The 18348-nt window shown below is 43.6% G+C and overlaps 1 protein-coding gene across 15 annotated transcripts in view; it reads left to right on the top strand.

Annotated features, from left to right (window-relative positions):
• Positions 1-18348, top strand: part of SRCIN1 (SRC kinase signaling inhibitor 1) — a 331708-nt gene that overhangs the window by 302137 nt on the left and 11223 nt on the right. For 13 of the 15 annotated variants that reach the window (XM_079949239.1, XM_079949240.1, XM_079949242.1 and 10 more), the window contains 4 exons: positions 275-427; positions 7155-7262; positions 9575-10819; positions 16782-16922. In XM_079949239.1, coding sequence (XP_079805365.1) covers positions 275-427; positions 7155-7262; positions 9575-10819; positions 16782-16922 — 1647 coding nt within the window. The remainder of the gene's footprint in view (positions 1-274; positions 428-7154; positions 7263-9574; positions 10820-16781; positions 16923-18348) is intronic. The other 2 variants (XM_079949238.1, XM_079949237.1) reach the window with 1 other exon arrangement.

The following is an 18348-nucleotide window of genomic DNA, read 5'->3' as shown; positions in this document are numbered from 1 at the left end:
TCCCATTAGTCATTCATTCACTGCACACTTCTCAATATATTTCTCCATCTGTTTCCGAACTGCAAAAAGCCTCTTTTTTTAAAAAAAAAAAAAGATGCTATTTTAGGCTGAAATAGCACTTTCATCCACTTCGATTATGCAAACCTAAATTTCTAGTATGAACATTAATCCCTCCCATAAAACAGGGAGCACTCCCAGTGAACTGGATTTGTCCCGTGCCCTTTCCCCCTTCCTCTTTCCCATTCATCACCTCTCCCTTTGCTTGTTCTTCCAGAAAGCCGAATCAGAAGAGCTGGAGACCCAGAAGCCGCAGGTGAAGCTGAGGAGGACTGTGTCAGAGGTCGCTAGGCCTGCCTCTACGCCCCCCATCATTGCCTCTGCCATCAAAGATGATGATGAGGAAGACCGGATCATTGCAGAGCTCGAGGTAGGCAGGGCATATGTAAGAAGGAGCCACTTGCAAATGGTCCGCAGAACTGCAGAAGCAGTTTTGGCCCCAGTGTGGCCGTTTCCATCCATGTCGTTGAGGTGACTCAGTGGCTGCACTGTGGCCAGACTGATAAAGCCCTGCTCTAGTGGCCTGTGAAGCCAAGAGATGGACTTCCTAATCTTTTGTAGGGAGTAGATCAGGCATAGGAAAACTCTGGCCCTCCAGATGTTTGGGACTACATGATCCCTGACCACTGGTCCTGTTAGCTAGGGATGATGGGAGTTGTAGTCCCAAACATCTGGAGGGCCGGAGTTTGCCTATGCCTGTAGATTCTAGAATTATGAGAAATTCAATGAGAAACCCGCTAGAGCAGGATCTCCCAAAGCGGAGATTCACTTTGCAGGTTATGTTCTGGCTGAATGTCAGCAAATGTTTGCATCCCTAAGCATGACTTGTGCTTCTAGACATTACACTCAGTCTGCAATCCTGCATTAACCAAATGTTGGACCCCCCCCCCCAACATCTACTCAGAAAACATCTGGTTGCTGTTACTAAGAGGTGAGGAACCTCTCATCATCCCTGACGGTTGGTCATGCTGAGGCTGATGAGAGCTGGAGTCAGTTCTCTGGAGAGCCTCAGGTGCTCAACACCTCCAATAAGAGTTGAACAACTAGGGACTAACTGCTTGTTGTACACTATCCCCAAGAATGGGGGAATCTGCGGCCCTTCAGATGTTGTTAGATTCAACTCCCATCAGCTCCACTCAGCATGGTGAAGGTGGTGGCTGAAAGGCCGCAAACTCCCTCCAGTCCTGTTCAAAACTAAGTCTCATTAATGAAAGTATTGCACTATTGACAACACTTATTGTCAGGCATTTTCATTAGCTCCATTATGAGGCTGCTATGGAACGAACAGTCCCTATTGACTGGGATTGTCTCATCTGATTGTCTCATCTGATTCATCCCTTCCCATCAATGTCTTGCCTGTAAAAGGTCAGCTTGTGAATTAACACTGTTTGCTGCACTCTGTATCCATTCCTGTGTTGCAGGCGACACCATTCTTTTTCCCAATACATTATTAAAATCATTTGTGCCCACAGCAGAACTGCATATTTTTGAGATGTAAGGTTTCAAATAACTCAGGATAATTACTACGGGATTTAGTGGGGGAGGGTGTTTGCGTGTGTGTGTGTGTATGTGTATGTGTCTGTGTGTATTTGTTTTGAGGGGTTAGGGTTAATGTATTTGATCTTTCTAATAACATTCCTCCAGTATATAAAACTCGCTTTCTTATGGGATGGCTATATATACATGAAATCTGCACTGACTTAACAATGCCTCCCAAAAGCACAAGATGTATTTCCATGTATTTTCTTTTTACTGGATGAAATATGGTACCATTACAACCATTTATAAAAAAAAGTTATCTATATAGGTTAATTATACACAGTTAACATGGCCCTTCTCTACAGATATAAATCCGAAGAGAGTTTGAAATTGACACCTGTAAATCCCTCTCCCATTTGTCTTTATCTTTGTAATCTTCAGGCTCCACAGAGAAGACGTTTTTGCAAGTAACGTGACGTATTAGCAGCTGTTCAAATTTTGTCAGATTTCATGTCACTTAGCTCTCATTGTATTGCCTGAATTTGACTCCTAATTTGTAATAATTTGAATCTCAACCAGAAGCTAATGGGGGGGGGGTCAGGAAGTGATTCCACATTTTACATTTCATGGCTTTATAAATGACATCTACCTCCCTCCCTCCCACCCAGCCCCACACCCCACAGAAATTTGAAAAAAAACACACATTGTTCTCAGATACCTAATCCCCTTGCCATTTGGAAAATGTTTGCAATATAAAAGCGGTGTCAATAGTGTCAATTATTCTCTGTATTTATCCCAAGTTCTAATTAGGGCTTTATATATTCCATTACATTTTGGACTGATTTGGTTTAATTTTCTCAAATCCGTGCTGCTGGCAGAGTATTTATTTTACATTGTTCAGTGTTTCCCAGTGTTACCTGGGCATCAGCTGAAAATGTCAGAGCTAGCTACACAGCTGTATTGTAGTTTTTGGTTACAGGAAGAACAGCCACATTTTGTTCTTGGAACCAGGTAAATTTGTTCAAACAGGACATTGAATTGGATTAAGTTCTTCTCTATCCCTTATGAAATTATTGGAGGTACAGTTAAGGAAACGGCACAGCAGTGTCTGTGATGTTTCATTTTTATCATAGCAATGCTATCCATCCACACGTAGGTTTTTCTGATGCTCACATTTTTAACCCTCCTGTGTCTTGTTTCCCCAAGGATCCAGCTGACTTTTTTTTCTCTGTGTAGCTATGGCTTTGGATAGTGACATTCCCAAATGCATCTAATTCCCTTATTTTTCCATTTAAGAGTATGGTGTTTTTCCCCCCATTTGCTGCTTTGCTTATGTCATCTGAATGTGTATCCCCAGAAATTCAGATTTCCCATTGATAAACGTACTTCCCAAACCGGTATTAAAAATAATATTTTATGGTGCTGTCAAAAGTTATTGCAGGGTTATATCACATTGTTCCAAACTTGGGTCTCCAGCTGTTTTTGGATTACAACTCCCATCATCCCTAGCTAGCAGGACCATTGGTCAGGGATGATGGGAACTGTAGTCCAAAAACAGCTGGAGACCCAAGTTTGGGAAATGCTGTTCTATATGGTTGCTCTTTGAACCATGTGGAGGGAAACACCAGTGGGTTTGGAGTGGAGAAATGGGGATACATTCAGATGACAGAACCCTCATTTAACGCAACTCCATTCTAAGTTCTCCTCTTCCAGTGGATTTGCATTTTTAGAGAAAGGGTGTTACGGAACTGTTAAGAATGTAAGCGTGTAGTTAGCCATGGGTTAGCCAGACCCAGCTTTTGTCAAATGAATTTTTCAGCTGCTAAAAAATGTCACTTGGACTGCAAAGGAAATGAAATTTAACCCAGAACCTGCAGATATCAGAAATTCACCAGGTTGTTCGTTACTATTGTAAAATGCTGGCAATGTAGTAGTATAGTAATCAACTTGGAATGAAATAAAAAAATTCCTCCCAGTAGCACCTTAAAGACTAACTAAGTTAGTTCTTGGTATGAGCTTTCGTGTGCATGCACACTTCTTCAGATACACTGAAACAGAAGTCACCAGACCCTTCTATATAGTGAGAAGGTGGGGAGGGGTATTACTCAGAAGGGTGGTGGGATTGGGTGATTGGCAGGTAGCTGTGATGAGCCTGTTGACGACTCTTAACGACTGCAATAGGTCTTACAGGAAAAAGCAAGGGGTGAGAAGGTGAAAAATGGCTTTGTCATGTATAATGAGATAAGAATCCAATGTCTTTGTTCAGACCAGGTCTCTCCATGGTTTTAAGTTTGGTAATAAGTTGCAATTCAGCAGCTTCTCTTTCCAGTCTATTTCTGAAATTCCTTTGTAATAGAACAGCTACTTTGAGATCTTGTATAGAATGTCCTGGGAGATTGAAGTGTTCTCCTACTGGTTTCTCTGTCTTGTGGTTCCTGATGTCAGATTTATGTCCGTTTATTCTTTGGCGTAAGGTTTGGCCTGTTTGTCCAATATAGAGAGCTGAAGGACACTGTTGGCATTTGATGGAATATACAATGTTAGACGATGAGCAATTAAATAGTCCCGAGATGGTATGTGTGATGTTGTTGGGGCCAGTAATGGTGTTGTCCGGGTGTATGTGGCAGCAAAGTTGGCATCTGGGTTTATTGCAGGCTCTGGTGCCAGTGTCCGTGTTAAGTCTGGTTCACAGACAACTTTCCAATACCGCCTTTTACATAAAATTGGACTCAGACCCCACACAAGAATACAAAAAAGAACTGAACAAGATTGTTAAGGAGCTACCCCCACACATCCAAGAACAGATCCTCACAAACACACCAACAGAACCTCGACCAGGAACTTTCTGTCTTCTACCTAAAATACACAAACCAGGAAATCCAGGACGCCCCATCATTTCAGGTATTGGCACTATTACAGTGGGTGTCTCCGGTTATATGGACTCTGTTCTGAAACCATATGCCATCAGTGCTCGCAGCTATGTACGTGACACCACAGATTTTCTGAGGAAAATACAATCTTTAAATAATCTTCCCAACGATACTATACTAGCTACTATGGATGTGGAATCTCTGTATACCAACATCCCACACAACGATGGTTTACAAGCTATAAGGAGCACCATTTCAGATAAAACCACAGCGGACTTTGCTACCAAACTCTGCCAATTTGTCCTTACCCACAACAACTTCAAATTCGGTGATGACCTGTTCCTTCAGATCAGCGGCACAGCAATGGGCACCCGCATGCCAACATCTTCATGGCGGATTTAGAACAACGTTTCCTAAACTCCTACCCACTCAAACCTCTCCTGTACCTGCGATACATTGACGATATTTTTATCATCTGGACACATGGTCAACAGACCCTGGACACCTTCCACCAGAAATTCAATGATTTTCACCCCACAATCAACCTAACAATGAATCAATCTATGCAAGAAATACATTTTTTGGACACTACCATAAAAATACAGGATGGGCGCATAGACACCACCTTATACCGTAAACCAACTGACCGACAAACATATCTACATGCCTCTAGCTACCATCCCAAACATACCAAACAGTCCATTGTATATAGCCAGGCACTACGTTACAGCCGCATCTGTTCCAATTCTACAGACAGAGACTCCCACCTAAGAGATCTACAGCAAATCTTTTTAGAAATAAAATACCCAGCAGATGAAGTTAGACAGCAGATCAACAGAGCCAGACTGATACCCAGAGAGAACTTGCTGCAAGACAGACCCAAAAAAGAAAATAACAGAACACCTCTAGTCATCACATACAGCTCCCAAGTTAAAACAGTACAACGCATCATCAGAGATCTACAACCTCTCCTGGACAATGACAGTTCTCTTTCTCAAGCTCTGGGAGGAAGACCTTTCATTGCCTACAGACAGCCACCCAATCTTAAACAACTCCTAACCCACAATAATACTATAACCAGACTTAACACGGACACTGGCACCAGAGCCTGCAATAAACCCAGATGCCAACTTTGCTGCCACATACACCCGGACAACACCATTACTGGCCCCAACAACATCACACATACCATCTCGGGACTATTTAATTGCTCATCGTCTAACATTGTGTATGCCATCAAATGCCAACAGTGTCCTTCAGCTCTCTATATTGGACAAACAGGCCAAACCTTACGCCAAAGAATAAACGGACATAAATCTGACATCAGGAACCACAAGACAGAGAAACCAGTAGGAGAACACTTCAGTCTCCTAGGACATTCTATACAAGATCTCAAAGTAGCTGTTCTATTACAAAGGAATTTCAGAAATAGACTGGAAAGAGAAGCTGCTGAATTGCAACTTATTACCAAACTTAAAACCATGGAGAGACCTGGTCTGAACAAAGACATTGGATTCTTATCTCATTATACATGACAAAGCCATTTTTCACCTTCTCACCCCTTGCTTTTTCCTGTAAGACCTATTGCAGTCGTTAAGAGTCGTCAACAGGCTCATCACAGCTACCTGCCAATCACCCAATCCCACCACCCTTCTGAGTAATACCCCTCCCCACCTTCTCACTATATAGAAGGGTCTGGTGACTTCTGTTTCAGTGTATCTGAAGAAGTGTGCATGCACACGAAAGCTCATACCAAGAACTAACTTAGTTGGTCTTTAAGGTGCTACTGGAAGGAATTTTTTTATTTTGTTTTGACTATGGCAGACCAACACGGCTACCTATCTGTAACTGCAACTTGGAATGGTCCCTGAGTTTAGAAGCAGTTTATGGGGAAATGTTGCCTCCTGGTGGGCATGCTTAGAACTACACTATCCCACTCAATTCTGAGCATTATGATTTTAACATATTCTCTGAACCATCGTTATGGTAACAGCCAAAACCTCCAAAGGGGGACTTACAGACTTGGGACTGAAACCCTTATACATTTTCCTTTTGATTTTTTTTAAAGCAGAGCTAAGTGTAATATGTAGCTTGATGTGATATAGAAATGAAGTTCTCCTTCACCTTAGCGAAGCTTGTTATAATTTATAATTACTGCAGATCTGGAAGCAAAAATAACAGTAGATTTGTGGGTGCCAAGAAGGACCCCGAGATCAACTTTCTTCCTTTGTCTCCCCCCCCCTCCCCGAAACATCACTGCAATGTCTTTTTTATCACTAGTCAGTACAATTGGGCCAATTGGGTGAATGTGGGCTTAAAATCAAGAAAGGTTTATGGTTGGTATTTTAAAAACAAACAAGCAAGTGTAGTTTTCACCTACAAGTGAATTTCAAGGTTTCCTGTCCAGCAACATTGAGGGCATAAAAGGGGTGTACTGTATTCCTATTTCTGTGTGTCATTGTCATTCTGTAGCACAGTATACTGTCTGTTACACAGCTGAAAGTGGGTGTTCTCATAACGGTACATCTTGTGATTTCAGTTTTTAACAAACTGTCTGCCTGCAGATCCTTTCTGAAACTGAGGGTATGGCCAAGCCCTGCGGTCATTTTCCTGGCTGTCAGTTCCATGCCACCCCATAAGCTCGTGGTTATCCTCCTTGAGCCGCAACCCACACTATTTTGTTTTCTGTCTGTATACAGTCCCTCAAAAAAACCAAACCCAAAACAACCCATGTTCTGACTTCCTCAGGTATTTCAGAGAAGCTCTTCATTTATTCCTAAGTTCCATTGCGACCAGCTCGCCCCTGCCGCAGACATGTGGCCCAATGGGGCCACCATAGCAGCCGAAGGATGGAAGGTAACACAGCCGTTGCTCGGACGGATCACAACTCCCTTCTTCTCTTCCTTCCCTCTGACCGGCTACCTGCCATAGCACCTCTAACAGGATTCCTCTTCCTTTTCTGCAGCCCCTTGTTAACTCTTCTGTCTCTTTCTCTCTCTCTACCTCTCCGTACACTAACCAACTAACGGCTCTTTCCCACATTACCCACCTGACACAAGTAGTGTGCATTGTCCTGACACAACACGGGATCCAACCGGCACTAACCCTGTGTGACTCTTTTGAAGGGATAGGTGTATGATTTGCTGGGCCTCCCCCCAAAGAATGCTGGGAAAGTTTGGACTGGGGCGGAACCGGGAGTGCCGATCACTGTTTAGTTGGGGGTAACTCACTTTTTCTGCTTGCGCTATTATTCCGCCTGCACTTCCAGACAAAAGGATTTCCTGACTGCAATGCATGCCATGCCGTTTGGGCGGAGCCTCAGTGCTTGTTATCACTGCTCGTTTCCAAGTGCATGGATCTGGGGGGATGAGGGGGCGGAGAATGCCACATTCTTATCTCCCCCAACTACAATGCTTCCGTTCTGGTGCTAATCTGTGGCTTGAGTCACATCCTATGAAATCGGAAAAGTTTTTTATTACTGTTAGTATACAGTATCTGGAAGTGTTCTGGAGATTTGGTTCAGTGTAGCATTTCTCAACCTGTGGTCCCCAGATGTGGTTGAACTACAACTCCCATCACCCCTAGCTAGCAAGGCCAGAGCTCAGGGATGATGGGAGTTGTAGTCCAACAACATCTGGGGATCCACAGGTTGAGAACCGCTGGTGTAGAGAGTGGGATACCGTTGAGAATTTGCTGATTTCTCTCAAACTGTCTCAGCGGTGCTCCAGGGAGGTTAGGAAACTGGAGGCAGCGATGCCTCTGAATGCCTGTCGCTGGAAACCACAGAAGGAGAGAGTGCTGTTGCGCATGAATCCTGCTTTTGGGTTTCCCACAGGCATCTGGTTGGCCCCTGTATGAACAAGATGCTGGACTAGATGGGCCCATTGGCTCTTCTTATGCCACACCCTCCTCTAGCACAGGATCTTGTGGTTCCCTCCCCAACACCTCAGGCACCTTCAGGAGCTGCAATAAGTAGAGACCAAATGTTAAGTGAGCTGAAGTAGCAGCTGATAAAATTACATGGACATGGACTGACAGATGGGTGTGGCTCATGCTCTGGGATCCCATGGGGGAGGACATGTACCTGCAGTTCACATTGGCCGTTGTCCTAGGAGATTTTTATTTATCCTAGGAGATTTTGATTTATCTTCCCTCTCACTGTTTGTAGCCTGACTGTTGTGCTTGAGCCCTGTGCTCTACAGATAGCTTTCCTGGGGTGTGTGCCTGCTCTCTGCTTGTGGTAAGCTGTGGGTTGGATTCTGCGGGCAAAAGTGCTTGTGGGGAGTTGGATTTGCTTTATGTGCAAGGGGTTAGGATACTTGGCTTCTTCATTGCTTCTGACTTTATTTCATTTCTGTGGGCACACCTACTACTTAAGGTTACCAGACTTTTTCCAATGAATCTGGGGACACTTTTCAACTTCCTACTAAAGAGCTGGATTTTGTCAGGGGACTGATTTGCAAATCCGGGGACTGTTCCTGGAAAACAGGGACATCTGGTAACCTTATACTACATCTTACTACCAGCTTCCTAGGAATCATATTTTTGCAAGAGAAAATAGAGATCCGCAACAGATATTTCTATCTATCATCTATCTATCTATCTATCTATCTATCTATCTATCTATCTATCTATATCATCTATAAACTACAGTTTCCAGGACTATTTGGGGGAAGCAATCACAGTTAACCTGGAATGATGTTGCATTGTAAATTAGCCATTTGGCTTTGCCTATAAACTATACCTTGAGATGACTGACAGGCTTTTCTAGTTTGGTAGACATCAAGATTTGGGCTGCCATCCACAGGTATCAAATTTTGGAATGGTGTTTTGCCAAATATCCTTCATTTGGGTCCGACACCTCCACATTGGTGCCTGAAACGTCTCTTATGTTCAGACTAGTTCTTGTGGTGGACCAGGTTTCTCCAATGTGCTGCTCTCCAGATGTCTTGAACTGCAACTCCCATCAGCCTTTGCCAGCATGTCTAGTGTTCAGGGGTGATGGGAATTGCACTTCAAAACAAGAGAGTAGCCCAGATGGCCAAACAGGTTGATCCAGGCCCACTATTAAGAACTCATTCGAATATTGAGCCGAGAAGACGGTTGTTAGCTTTTTTCATCCAGCAAACTCTCCCGCCTCAATAATTCTTGTCTGAATTTTCCCTTAGGAGTCAGGACTCTCAAAACCTCCATCTGATTACAATTCCCACCTCCCTCATATTGCCATTTCTGAGTGGGTGTCCAGCTTGACATTTCATGAATCTCAGCCAGAAGCTGATAAGGGGATATGCAACCTTCGGACTCGTGATCACCAATGCATCAGAGGACAGACAGGAGTCATTGGATGGACTATGGTAGAAACGAGGGAGAGCCCAGAGGTCTTGTTGGGAAAGCTGAAAAAGGATGAAAAGAAGCTGAAAGGAGGCCTGTCCAATAAGGCCTCAACATGCACTCATTCTCTGCCAGCTAAAGTGAAATCTCGTAGATATCTGCCTGGAACTGGTCTTCTTTGTGACACTGATCATGGGGGAGAAGGAGGCTTGGTAGCATTTGAAAAAACAAAAATTTCACCGGAAGATGAAATTGTTCAACTTGAAGGAGAAGATGCTATATTTGTGAAAGTTTGGGGCAAGCAAGGAAGTAGTCTACAGACAACTGTCCAAGGGATTGGGGCCCTTTCAAAAGAAAGCGAATCACCTGTTTTCACACTTGAATATAAGACATTTTCTTCACCAGTAGAAGGAAGTGATGTGTTCATAGGGTTGGATAAGAGAAGCAATGCTGTAGAATCAAAAAACGAAGAAGCCAATCAGAACACAGAAGATGTTCCAATAGCTTTGAAAGGCCCTGATGTTGCTATTGCACCAATGCAGAGAGGTCATCTGACAGATGCTTCAGAAACGTATTTTCCCTTGCAGCACCCAGAATCCCCTGGGAATAGAGAAGTCATTGGGTATGACGCAGCATCTCTGGCTCCTGTTGGTGGCAGCACAGACAAGGACGAGATAGACACAGGTTTAGAAGACAAGCCAAAGGAAAGCACTTCTCTTGATGACATGACCCTAAGAAGCCAAGAGATTTGCAGAGACACTTACCAAAGGCTGGACAACCTGGAAGATACCATCAGAGAACTCGAAATGACTATCAATGAAATTAGCTGCCAGACATCTACTGAGCTTATATTTGCTCAAAATCACATTGGGCCTCTGGGCTCAGAAAATGGCAGAAACGGAGAATGGAAGGTGGGCACGCATGTGCCCAAATGCAGCCATGCTGGATCAGTGGTTGTGCAGCCTGACTGCCATGATTTAAAACAGTATGAAGCAAGCAACAGCATACCCAAGACTTCTCCAACCAGCGCTAAACCTCCTCTGCTGCCCAAACCTCGGTTCCTGTTGAACGACGACCCGCAGGTTCACTTGTTTTAAACATTCCTCTTGTTCTGCTGTACCTCTAGATTCCTCCCTGAAAGTCTTCTCTCCTGTCTGTCCTCTCAAGATTCGACCTGCTCTTAAGAGACAAGGTGTGAACCATCTTAGGTCTCTGCAAAATTGTAGATTTAACTGGAATTTCAAGTCCAGTCTCTCTAGGAAGCCAAATGAGATGCCTGCCACTTGCTTGAGCTACTCTTTCTTTCTGGCTATGGTAATGGCATGTCTTAGTCTGATTATTCACTGTTACTTTCTTCATTCTGTCCATGCTAGTTTATTCTTCTTCCTCAACACTGGCACCGAATCTGTCTCTGAAATGTAGGGAAGGCTGTCTCTTAACAGGAATGAAAGTGCAGCACCCTGTTTGCATTTGTCTTTGAGCCATGTGAACCACAAATGCAAACTAGCCGCACAAAGCCTGGTTGTTGAACTGTCATTGCTGCCTCCCAGCCAAGAAACCTTGGGGGGAAAGTGACTTTTTTTTTGGTAAAGGGGTTTCCAGTAGTGGTTCAGCAATCAACCTCTCTTCCCATGGAACTCAGGAAGCTCTGTGAGGGGAATAAGGGTCTCCTAACAACTCCTAACAACTCTGAGCACTATTTATTTATTTATTTATTTATTTATTTATTTATTTATTGTTTATTTATTCATTGCACTTATATACCACCTTTATCTTCCAAGGATCTCAAGGTGGTGTACATGGTTCTCCTCCTCCCCATTTCATCTTCAGAACAACCCTGTGAAGCAGTTTAGACTGAGAAGTGGCGACTGGGCCAAGGTCACCCAGTGAGCTTCATGGCTGAGTCGGAATTCAAACCGTGTGCTCCCAGGTCCAACACTCTAGCCATTATGCCACACTGGCTCTCTCTCTCTCTCTCTCTCTCGTTTCACAAACTGCAGTACCCAGCATGCTTTGGGGGGAGTGATTACTTTTGAAAGTGGCATGATACTGCTTTAAAGGTACAGTACAGATGGGGCCTCTGGTTAGATTCTTTTTAGTGACTTATGGTTAACCATGAGGCCCTGGAGCAATGCACTTAAAATGGACTTTAGTGGTGATAATTCACACCCTTGTTAACTTTCTTTTGCACTGCCATAATGGGCAAATGAGCATCGAGGTTGTTAATTTGGCACCGCCTCCCAAAACTTAGCAGCAGTTTCAAAACCAGAACTCGTAGGAGTTTAACCTCAGTCTCTTCTAGCCTCAAATTTTCCCAGGAGAATGATGTTGCCCAGGCAGTGAGTAAAAGATGGCCAAGATATGAAGCTTAAAAAGAAGCAAAATCTGCATAAGATGACATTTTGTTAGTTCTGGTATGATCAGCAAGGCTTCCTTGGAAGATCAACCAGGGTTATAACAGGAAGACAATCTGCTAGATATCCCAGTCCCAAATTATTTAGGATTTTATACAGCATTTTTTTATGTATTGAAAACAGATAGGCCTTGTGACTGTCCTCTCTTCAGCTATTAGTTGACATGCTGTGACATCATGGACTGCTCATGAACATCCGAACTGCTTAGAGGGGGAAAGTTTGATCATAAGATGTTTGCAGGCTGTGTACTTTAATAAGCTGTGTACTTTAATAAGCAAGAAACCATGATTAGCAGAGCAAAGTCTGGCAGTACTGGAGGTGCAGGCAAAGTGAGACTATAGGGATCCAGGGGGGAAAAATCTGGAAAAGGCGCAAGTTTTGAGAAGGAGTTTGTAGGAGGCTAGGGGTATGCCTAGATGATCAGAGGAAGAAGATATTGATCCAGGCATGGAGATTAGAGTAGCAGAAGGCCAAGAGATGATAACTGAAAAAAGAGAGGAAATATTTGATTGAAGAAAAAGTCTGCTCAGGATCTTCGGGATTGAGCTGGCTAAATAATCATGATAGTCTATTTTTGTGCCAGGTGATGTACATTCTTAAAAAGAAAATACTCGGCCAATTATTCACCATCTGTTAACACAAGTTACAGAAGGAATAGGGGGAGGGAAAAGAAATTAATCGAAAAAGATATAGATACTTTGACAAGTGCTATGTAATGTAGATGGGCCCTTTAACCAATTGCCAGATGTAAAGACAATTACCAAAATTCAGGAGGGAAAGGTCTCATGAAAGTCTAGCCACACGATGTATGTTATTAAAGAAGTGAAGAATTCCAGCAATAAGAGGAAGGGAAAGGAAAAGGTGACCTAAATGCCAGAGACAGAGATAAGTGGCTTGAGTGGTGAAACAAGGGAAAAAAAGAGAGGGCAAGGAATTAAAGACAGTTCGGAAGAAGAAAAGCAGAGGGGAACAATATGAGAAGAAGCATATGAATGCAAGAGGGAAGAAGCAGACAAATATTGGTAAAGAGATGATGGCAGCAAGGACCTGATGAGATGATGTGCACAGCAAGAGTGAGTGAAGAACAGATGCAAAGAGGACAAGCGTAAGACATCGGAATATCTCTCTCAATATAACAAAAAAGAAGTAGGCTTGCATAGAACATCCTCTGCTTTCAGCAGAATGTATTTGTTTGAAATCTAATTAGGGGTTGGATTAAGAATCATGGAGATCGCCATCAAAGCGGCAAGATTCTGTGCATCAGCATGTACTACTAGGAACCGGATGATTAAAGTGCCTTACTAACCAAATAGCCTTCAACAATTCACTCTAGTGTTAAGTATGAATGTGCATCAATGCACTCACATATCCTAGCCCTTTGCCGTGCTGTTAATTCCAGTCTTTCACTGGCCTGGAAACTGTAATTTTGCGTTTCTTTGATTGTAATTTAGTGGCAGGTCCATGATTGTAATAATGAAGATCGATTGGTACTTGTGAACAATTAAAATTCAAGATAACCAAGAGCCTTGGGACTAATAATCACAAATCAAGAGCACAAACCAGCTGAAGTTAAATGCATCGGGAGAGACAGCCTGCATGATGCTTAGGTCTCTCCTCCCAGTATTAGTGACTTTAAAAAGCTTAAATTTGACTATATCGTGCCCAGAATACTTTCAAATCATTGCCTTTAGAACAGGGATGGTCAACCCGCATCCCTCCGGATATTTCTGAATAGCTGAATAGTATACCTGAACGAGCATCTCCACCTCCATCGTTCTACCCGGACACTGAGGTCCAGCGCCGAGGGCCTTCTGGCAGTTCCCTCACTGCGAGAAGCCAAGTTTCAAGGAACCAGGCAGAGGGCCTTCTCGGTAGTGGCACCCGCCCTGTGGAACGCCCTCCCACCAGATGTCAAAGAGAAAAATAACTACCAAACTTTTAGAAGACATCTAAAGGCAGCTCTGTTTAGAGAAGCTTTTACTGTTTAATAGGTTATTGTATTTTAGTGTTTTGTTAGAAGCCGCCCAGAGTGGCTGGGGAGGCCCAGCCAGATGGGCGGGGTATAAATAATAAATTATTATTATTATTATTATTATTATTATTATTATTATTATTGCTCCAATCAGCCTGGCCAACAGACAGGAATGATAGGAATTGTAATTCAGCAACATCTGGAGGAATACAAGGTAGCTTCAGAAACTGTTGGCCAAATCCAGAAAATGTAAAATTTGCATGTGTTAACAGGGCTTTGCACTACTGGATGTACAAAAGTCTGCTGCCAGCTAACCGCCCTCAAACTTTTGCAGGTGCAAACAGTATTGAAGGTGGGACCACATATAACTGTCCTGATGCCATAACAAGCACAAATCATGATGAATGTACAATAAAAAGGACATATAGAGGGGCTCGTACAGCCAGACTTTATTGCGCATTACTTCTGCTTTGTTTGTAGGGTGGTTATACGACAACCAGCGTTCATCCTGCATTCATCCTGATTCATTTAGTGGAATGCTTACACATTTTCCTGTTAACCCTTCGTTCATCCCGCACTTCTCAATGCGTTTCTCCATCACTTTCTAACCTGCAAAATCGTCTTTTCTTTTTCTTTTTTTAAGTGGATTAGTTGTGCTAGGGCAACAGAGTGCTTTAATCCACTTTAAATCTGCAAGCCTAAAGCTCAGATATGTGATTGAATAGCTTCCGCAAAATCCCAAAATAGTTGGGGGGTGCCCTTATTTGTATTATGCAGGGCTGGCCCTGTCTTCCCAGGATATGTGGTGGTACTGATGAAGGCAGGAACCCTTGTCTCATTCGGGATGTCAGTACATCCCAGCAAAACAGGAGCAGAAATGGTCAATGTTCACTTGTTCACCCCCTGTCCAGAATGAAAATCAATCTGGCAAATACGATCAGTATTTGCTGTTATTGTTGTTGCTTTCAGTCTGTAAATGATATGTAATTAATCATATCCCTGTCCCGCCCGCTTTACATTGTGTTTATGTTGCATTGAAATGCATGGGGTAGAATAACATAATTGCAACGTAATTTATACAATTAAAGTATGTAAGCTACATAATATCACCGCAGCCGACAGCGAGGTGAATAGCATAGTTTGCTATGGAAGATGAAAGGCAGTGGAACAGAAGCACTGCTGCTTGCGACTTTTGCAGGGTGGAATTGAAAACAATGCCTTCTTGCATCCCTGTATCTGAATGGTGCAGCAAGATTTTTCAAAATGTTGTAGATAACTGAAGAGGGTTCATCTGGGCTCTCCTTCAAGCAGCATATCTTGAGTTGGCATTGAGCTTCCAAGTTAGCTTACTTCAGGATTTGGGGGAGGATGGGGGTAAGCCATTCCACTTCCTTCCAGACTTGAACGTCATATAATAATGTTCTGACATCTCTTATTGGAATCCTTTATTAAAGCTTTGTCTGATACTGGTATTGCTTTGGTATCGCTTTAAGTTGTTCGTCATGGACTCTATTGCCGCTTAAATGGTTTTTGGTATATATTTACAACTAGTTGGTTCAGGCCTCTAACGTGGGGGTGAGGTGTGTTAAATGATTTTATTATTAAGCACAGCTGGTCTGTGGGTTGGGACCAACTTCCCTATATGGATTGCATGTGCTGGGTCAGGCCAAATGTGTGGAGAAATCAGTATGCTAAAAATAAAACCCTTTCCCATTCTTCCTTTACTTTTGGCTATTCAGCTCTCTGGTTTAGACCCTTCTCTAACCCTTCATCCAGTGCTTTCTGCTCCCTGAACCTCTAATGAATTTCCAGGCTAGCAAAGAAAAGGGGGGCAAGAAGATCGAATGGGTAATTAACCCCCAGTTTCTATTGTGCTTTGATTGTGATAATGTAAGACTGTTGTTCTGTAATTTTGTAGGTCTATAGCAGCAACAAATATTTCTTTTTCTGTCAGGGGAAAGGAGCTCCGTAGCTATGATATATATATTGGGACACGGGTGGCGCTGTGGTCTAAACCACTGAGCTTCTTGAGCTTGCTGATCAGAAGGTCGGTGGTTCAAATCCCGCGATGGGGTGAGCTCCCATTGCTCTGTCCCAGCTCCTGCCAACCTAGCAGTTTGAAAGTATGCCAGTGCAAGTAGATAAATAGGTACTGCTGCAGTGGGAAGGTAAATGGCATTTCTGTGCGCTCTTGCACTCATCACGGTCCTTCGTGCGCCAGTAGCAGTTTAGTCATGCTTGCTACATGACCCCATAGTTGCCTTTGACTGGACTTAACCATTCAGGGGTCCTTTACCTTTACCTTATATTCGGTGTGAGAATATTTTGCTTGCCTTCAAAAGTTCCTGTGGTCTGTAGCAGAGCTTGGAGACATGTGTACAATACACATTGAGCAGGCTAGATAGTAAGAGAACCCTAGCAAGAGGTAAACAGCCCTTTCATCTCCTCCATAGAAGCAGCACTACGTGTCAAAATTCTCCTGAAGATAGGTTTTTCCTAAGTGGTTGAACGTTTGTGAACGTTCCATGACACCATAGCAGCTCAGCCAACGGGAGTGAAGGGAGATGCGTTTGGCAGCAGTAGCAGAGCCTGTTGCCAACTTAAGCCTTGCTCCTTAGCAGCTCTCCAAAGTAATCCTTTCCTCTGTTCTCCCTCCAGAGCGGCGGTGGCGTCTCGATCCCTGCCATGAAGATGGTCAATCCTGCGTCGCGGCTGAAGCAAACCCAGCAAGGCAGCCCCGACAAGAGCAAGCACATAAAGCAACGCATGGAGTACATGCGCATCCAGGGACAACAACAGGTAGTCTATCTGTAGGCAGCCACACCACTCTGTTATGGGAGCACTGGGGTGGAGGCAGGTTGAGTTAGGATCCCTTTGTTTTTGCCTTTGAGTGGAGCTGAGTGGTGGAGGTGAGTGGTGGAGGTGAGTGGTGAGTTGGCAAAGGATTGTTGATCCGGGGTCAGGGGCAGGTATATTTGCATAAACTTGAACACAAATTCCTAATGCCCGTTGGAAGAGATTTTAGAAATTACGGCTGGGAATTTCTGTCAGAAGATGCACCTACTTGTGACATGGCAGTGAATGGGGAGCTACTTTCCACAGGCATACATCAGAAGCTGGAGCCAAACCCGGCAAAAATTGTATTTTGTGAGGTCCAGATAGGACTCCCATCTCCCTCAAACCTAAACCTAAGTCCTCTGTCGCTAAAGTTCCATGTTTTTGTTACTTCCTCAAGAATCTCCTGAATTCCAGGTAACACCAACTGGAACCCACCCCCTTGATTTGGTTAAGAATTCCCTGCCCAGTTATGTCTCTGTAAGGCTAAGCTTTGCTTCGTTTAGGGTGGGCAAGTAGCTTTTATTTCCTGTGCTGTGCTATCTATATGGCAGTGTTTTGAGAAGAAGAAGGAAAATGCTTACTTGTGAAGGCGCAACCCAACAAATTGTCAGAGACCCTCTTCCCTGCCAGGAAAGGCAGTGGTATCGGTTGTGAGATGTGATCGAATCCATGTTCACCCCCCCCCCCAAGCATTCCACAACATGTCCATGTGTGTATGCCCCAACTCCTTTCCTGCCCATGGCACACACAGAGAAGTGTTGCATATTTAGCAGAGAAAAGACGAGAGAGGGGAGGGGAAAGAAGAAGAAAATTATATCAGATCGCTTGACCATGTTTGAATGGAAACCCAAAGCATCCTGCTATGCTGACATAAGAGTTCTAATGTTTATGGGGGGCTCACGTGCCTTATTGGCTTCAGCTGTGGGGAGGGAAAGGAGAGCTTCATGCATATGCAAAGCTGCCCACACCATTGAAGTGAATGGGGCTGTTTTCACATCCAGTATCTCCACGTGCATGGTAAGAGTTCATAAGAGGCTCCAGACAGGAATAAGGGATTCTCGAGAGAATAGAATACAAGACACACCTCTATATTATTAACAGAGTCCTCTTGAAAAGTGGAAGCGACCCCCTCCAGCCACTCGCAAGCCAAAGCCAAATGCCATTAGGCTTTATTTACCCATCTTGACGTTGTTATATAAATATATAAAAATCCAGTTGGCACAGTTGGTTATATGAAGGGTCAGGTTGGTCTCAACAGCTCTGTGGAAGATTTATTGGCTGGAAGATGATTAAGGAGCGGAATGCTTGAGCAGTTGCAAAAGAAGCACAACAATTACTTTGAGAAATTAGATTTTTCTGTGTGGCATTAAGATGCTATCTTGGCAAA

The sequence above is a fragment of the Podarcis cretensis genome (genome assembly GCF_951804945.1).
Source record: "Podarcis cretensis genome assembly, chromosome: 13".
Lineage (NCBI taxonomy): Eukaryota > Metazoa > Chordata > Lepidosauria > Squamata > Lacertidae > Podarcis > Podarcis cretensis.
The sequence above is the reverse complement of the archived record's forward strand: the minus strand, read 5'-3'. Positions and strand labels throughout refer to the sequence as shown.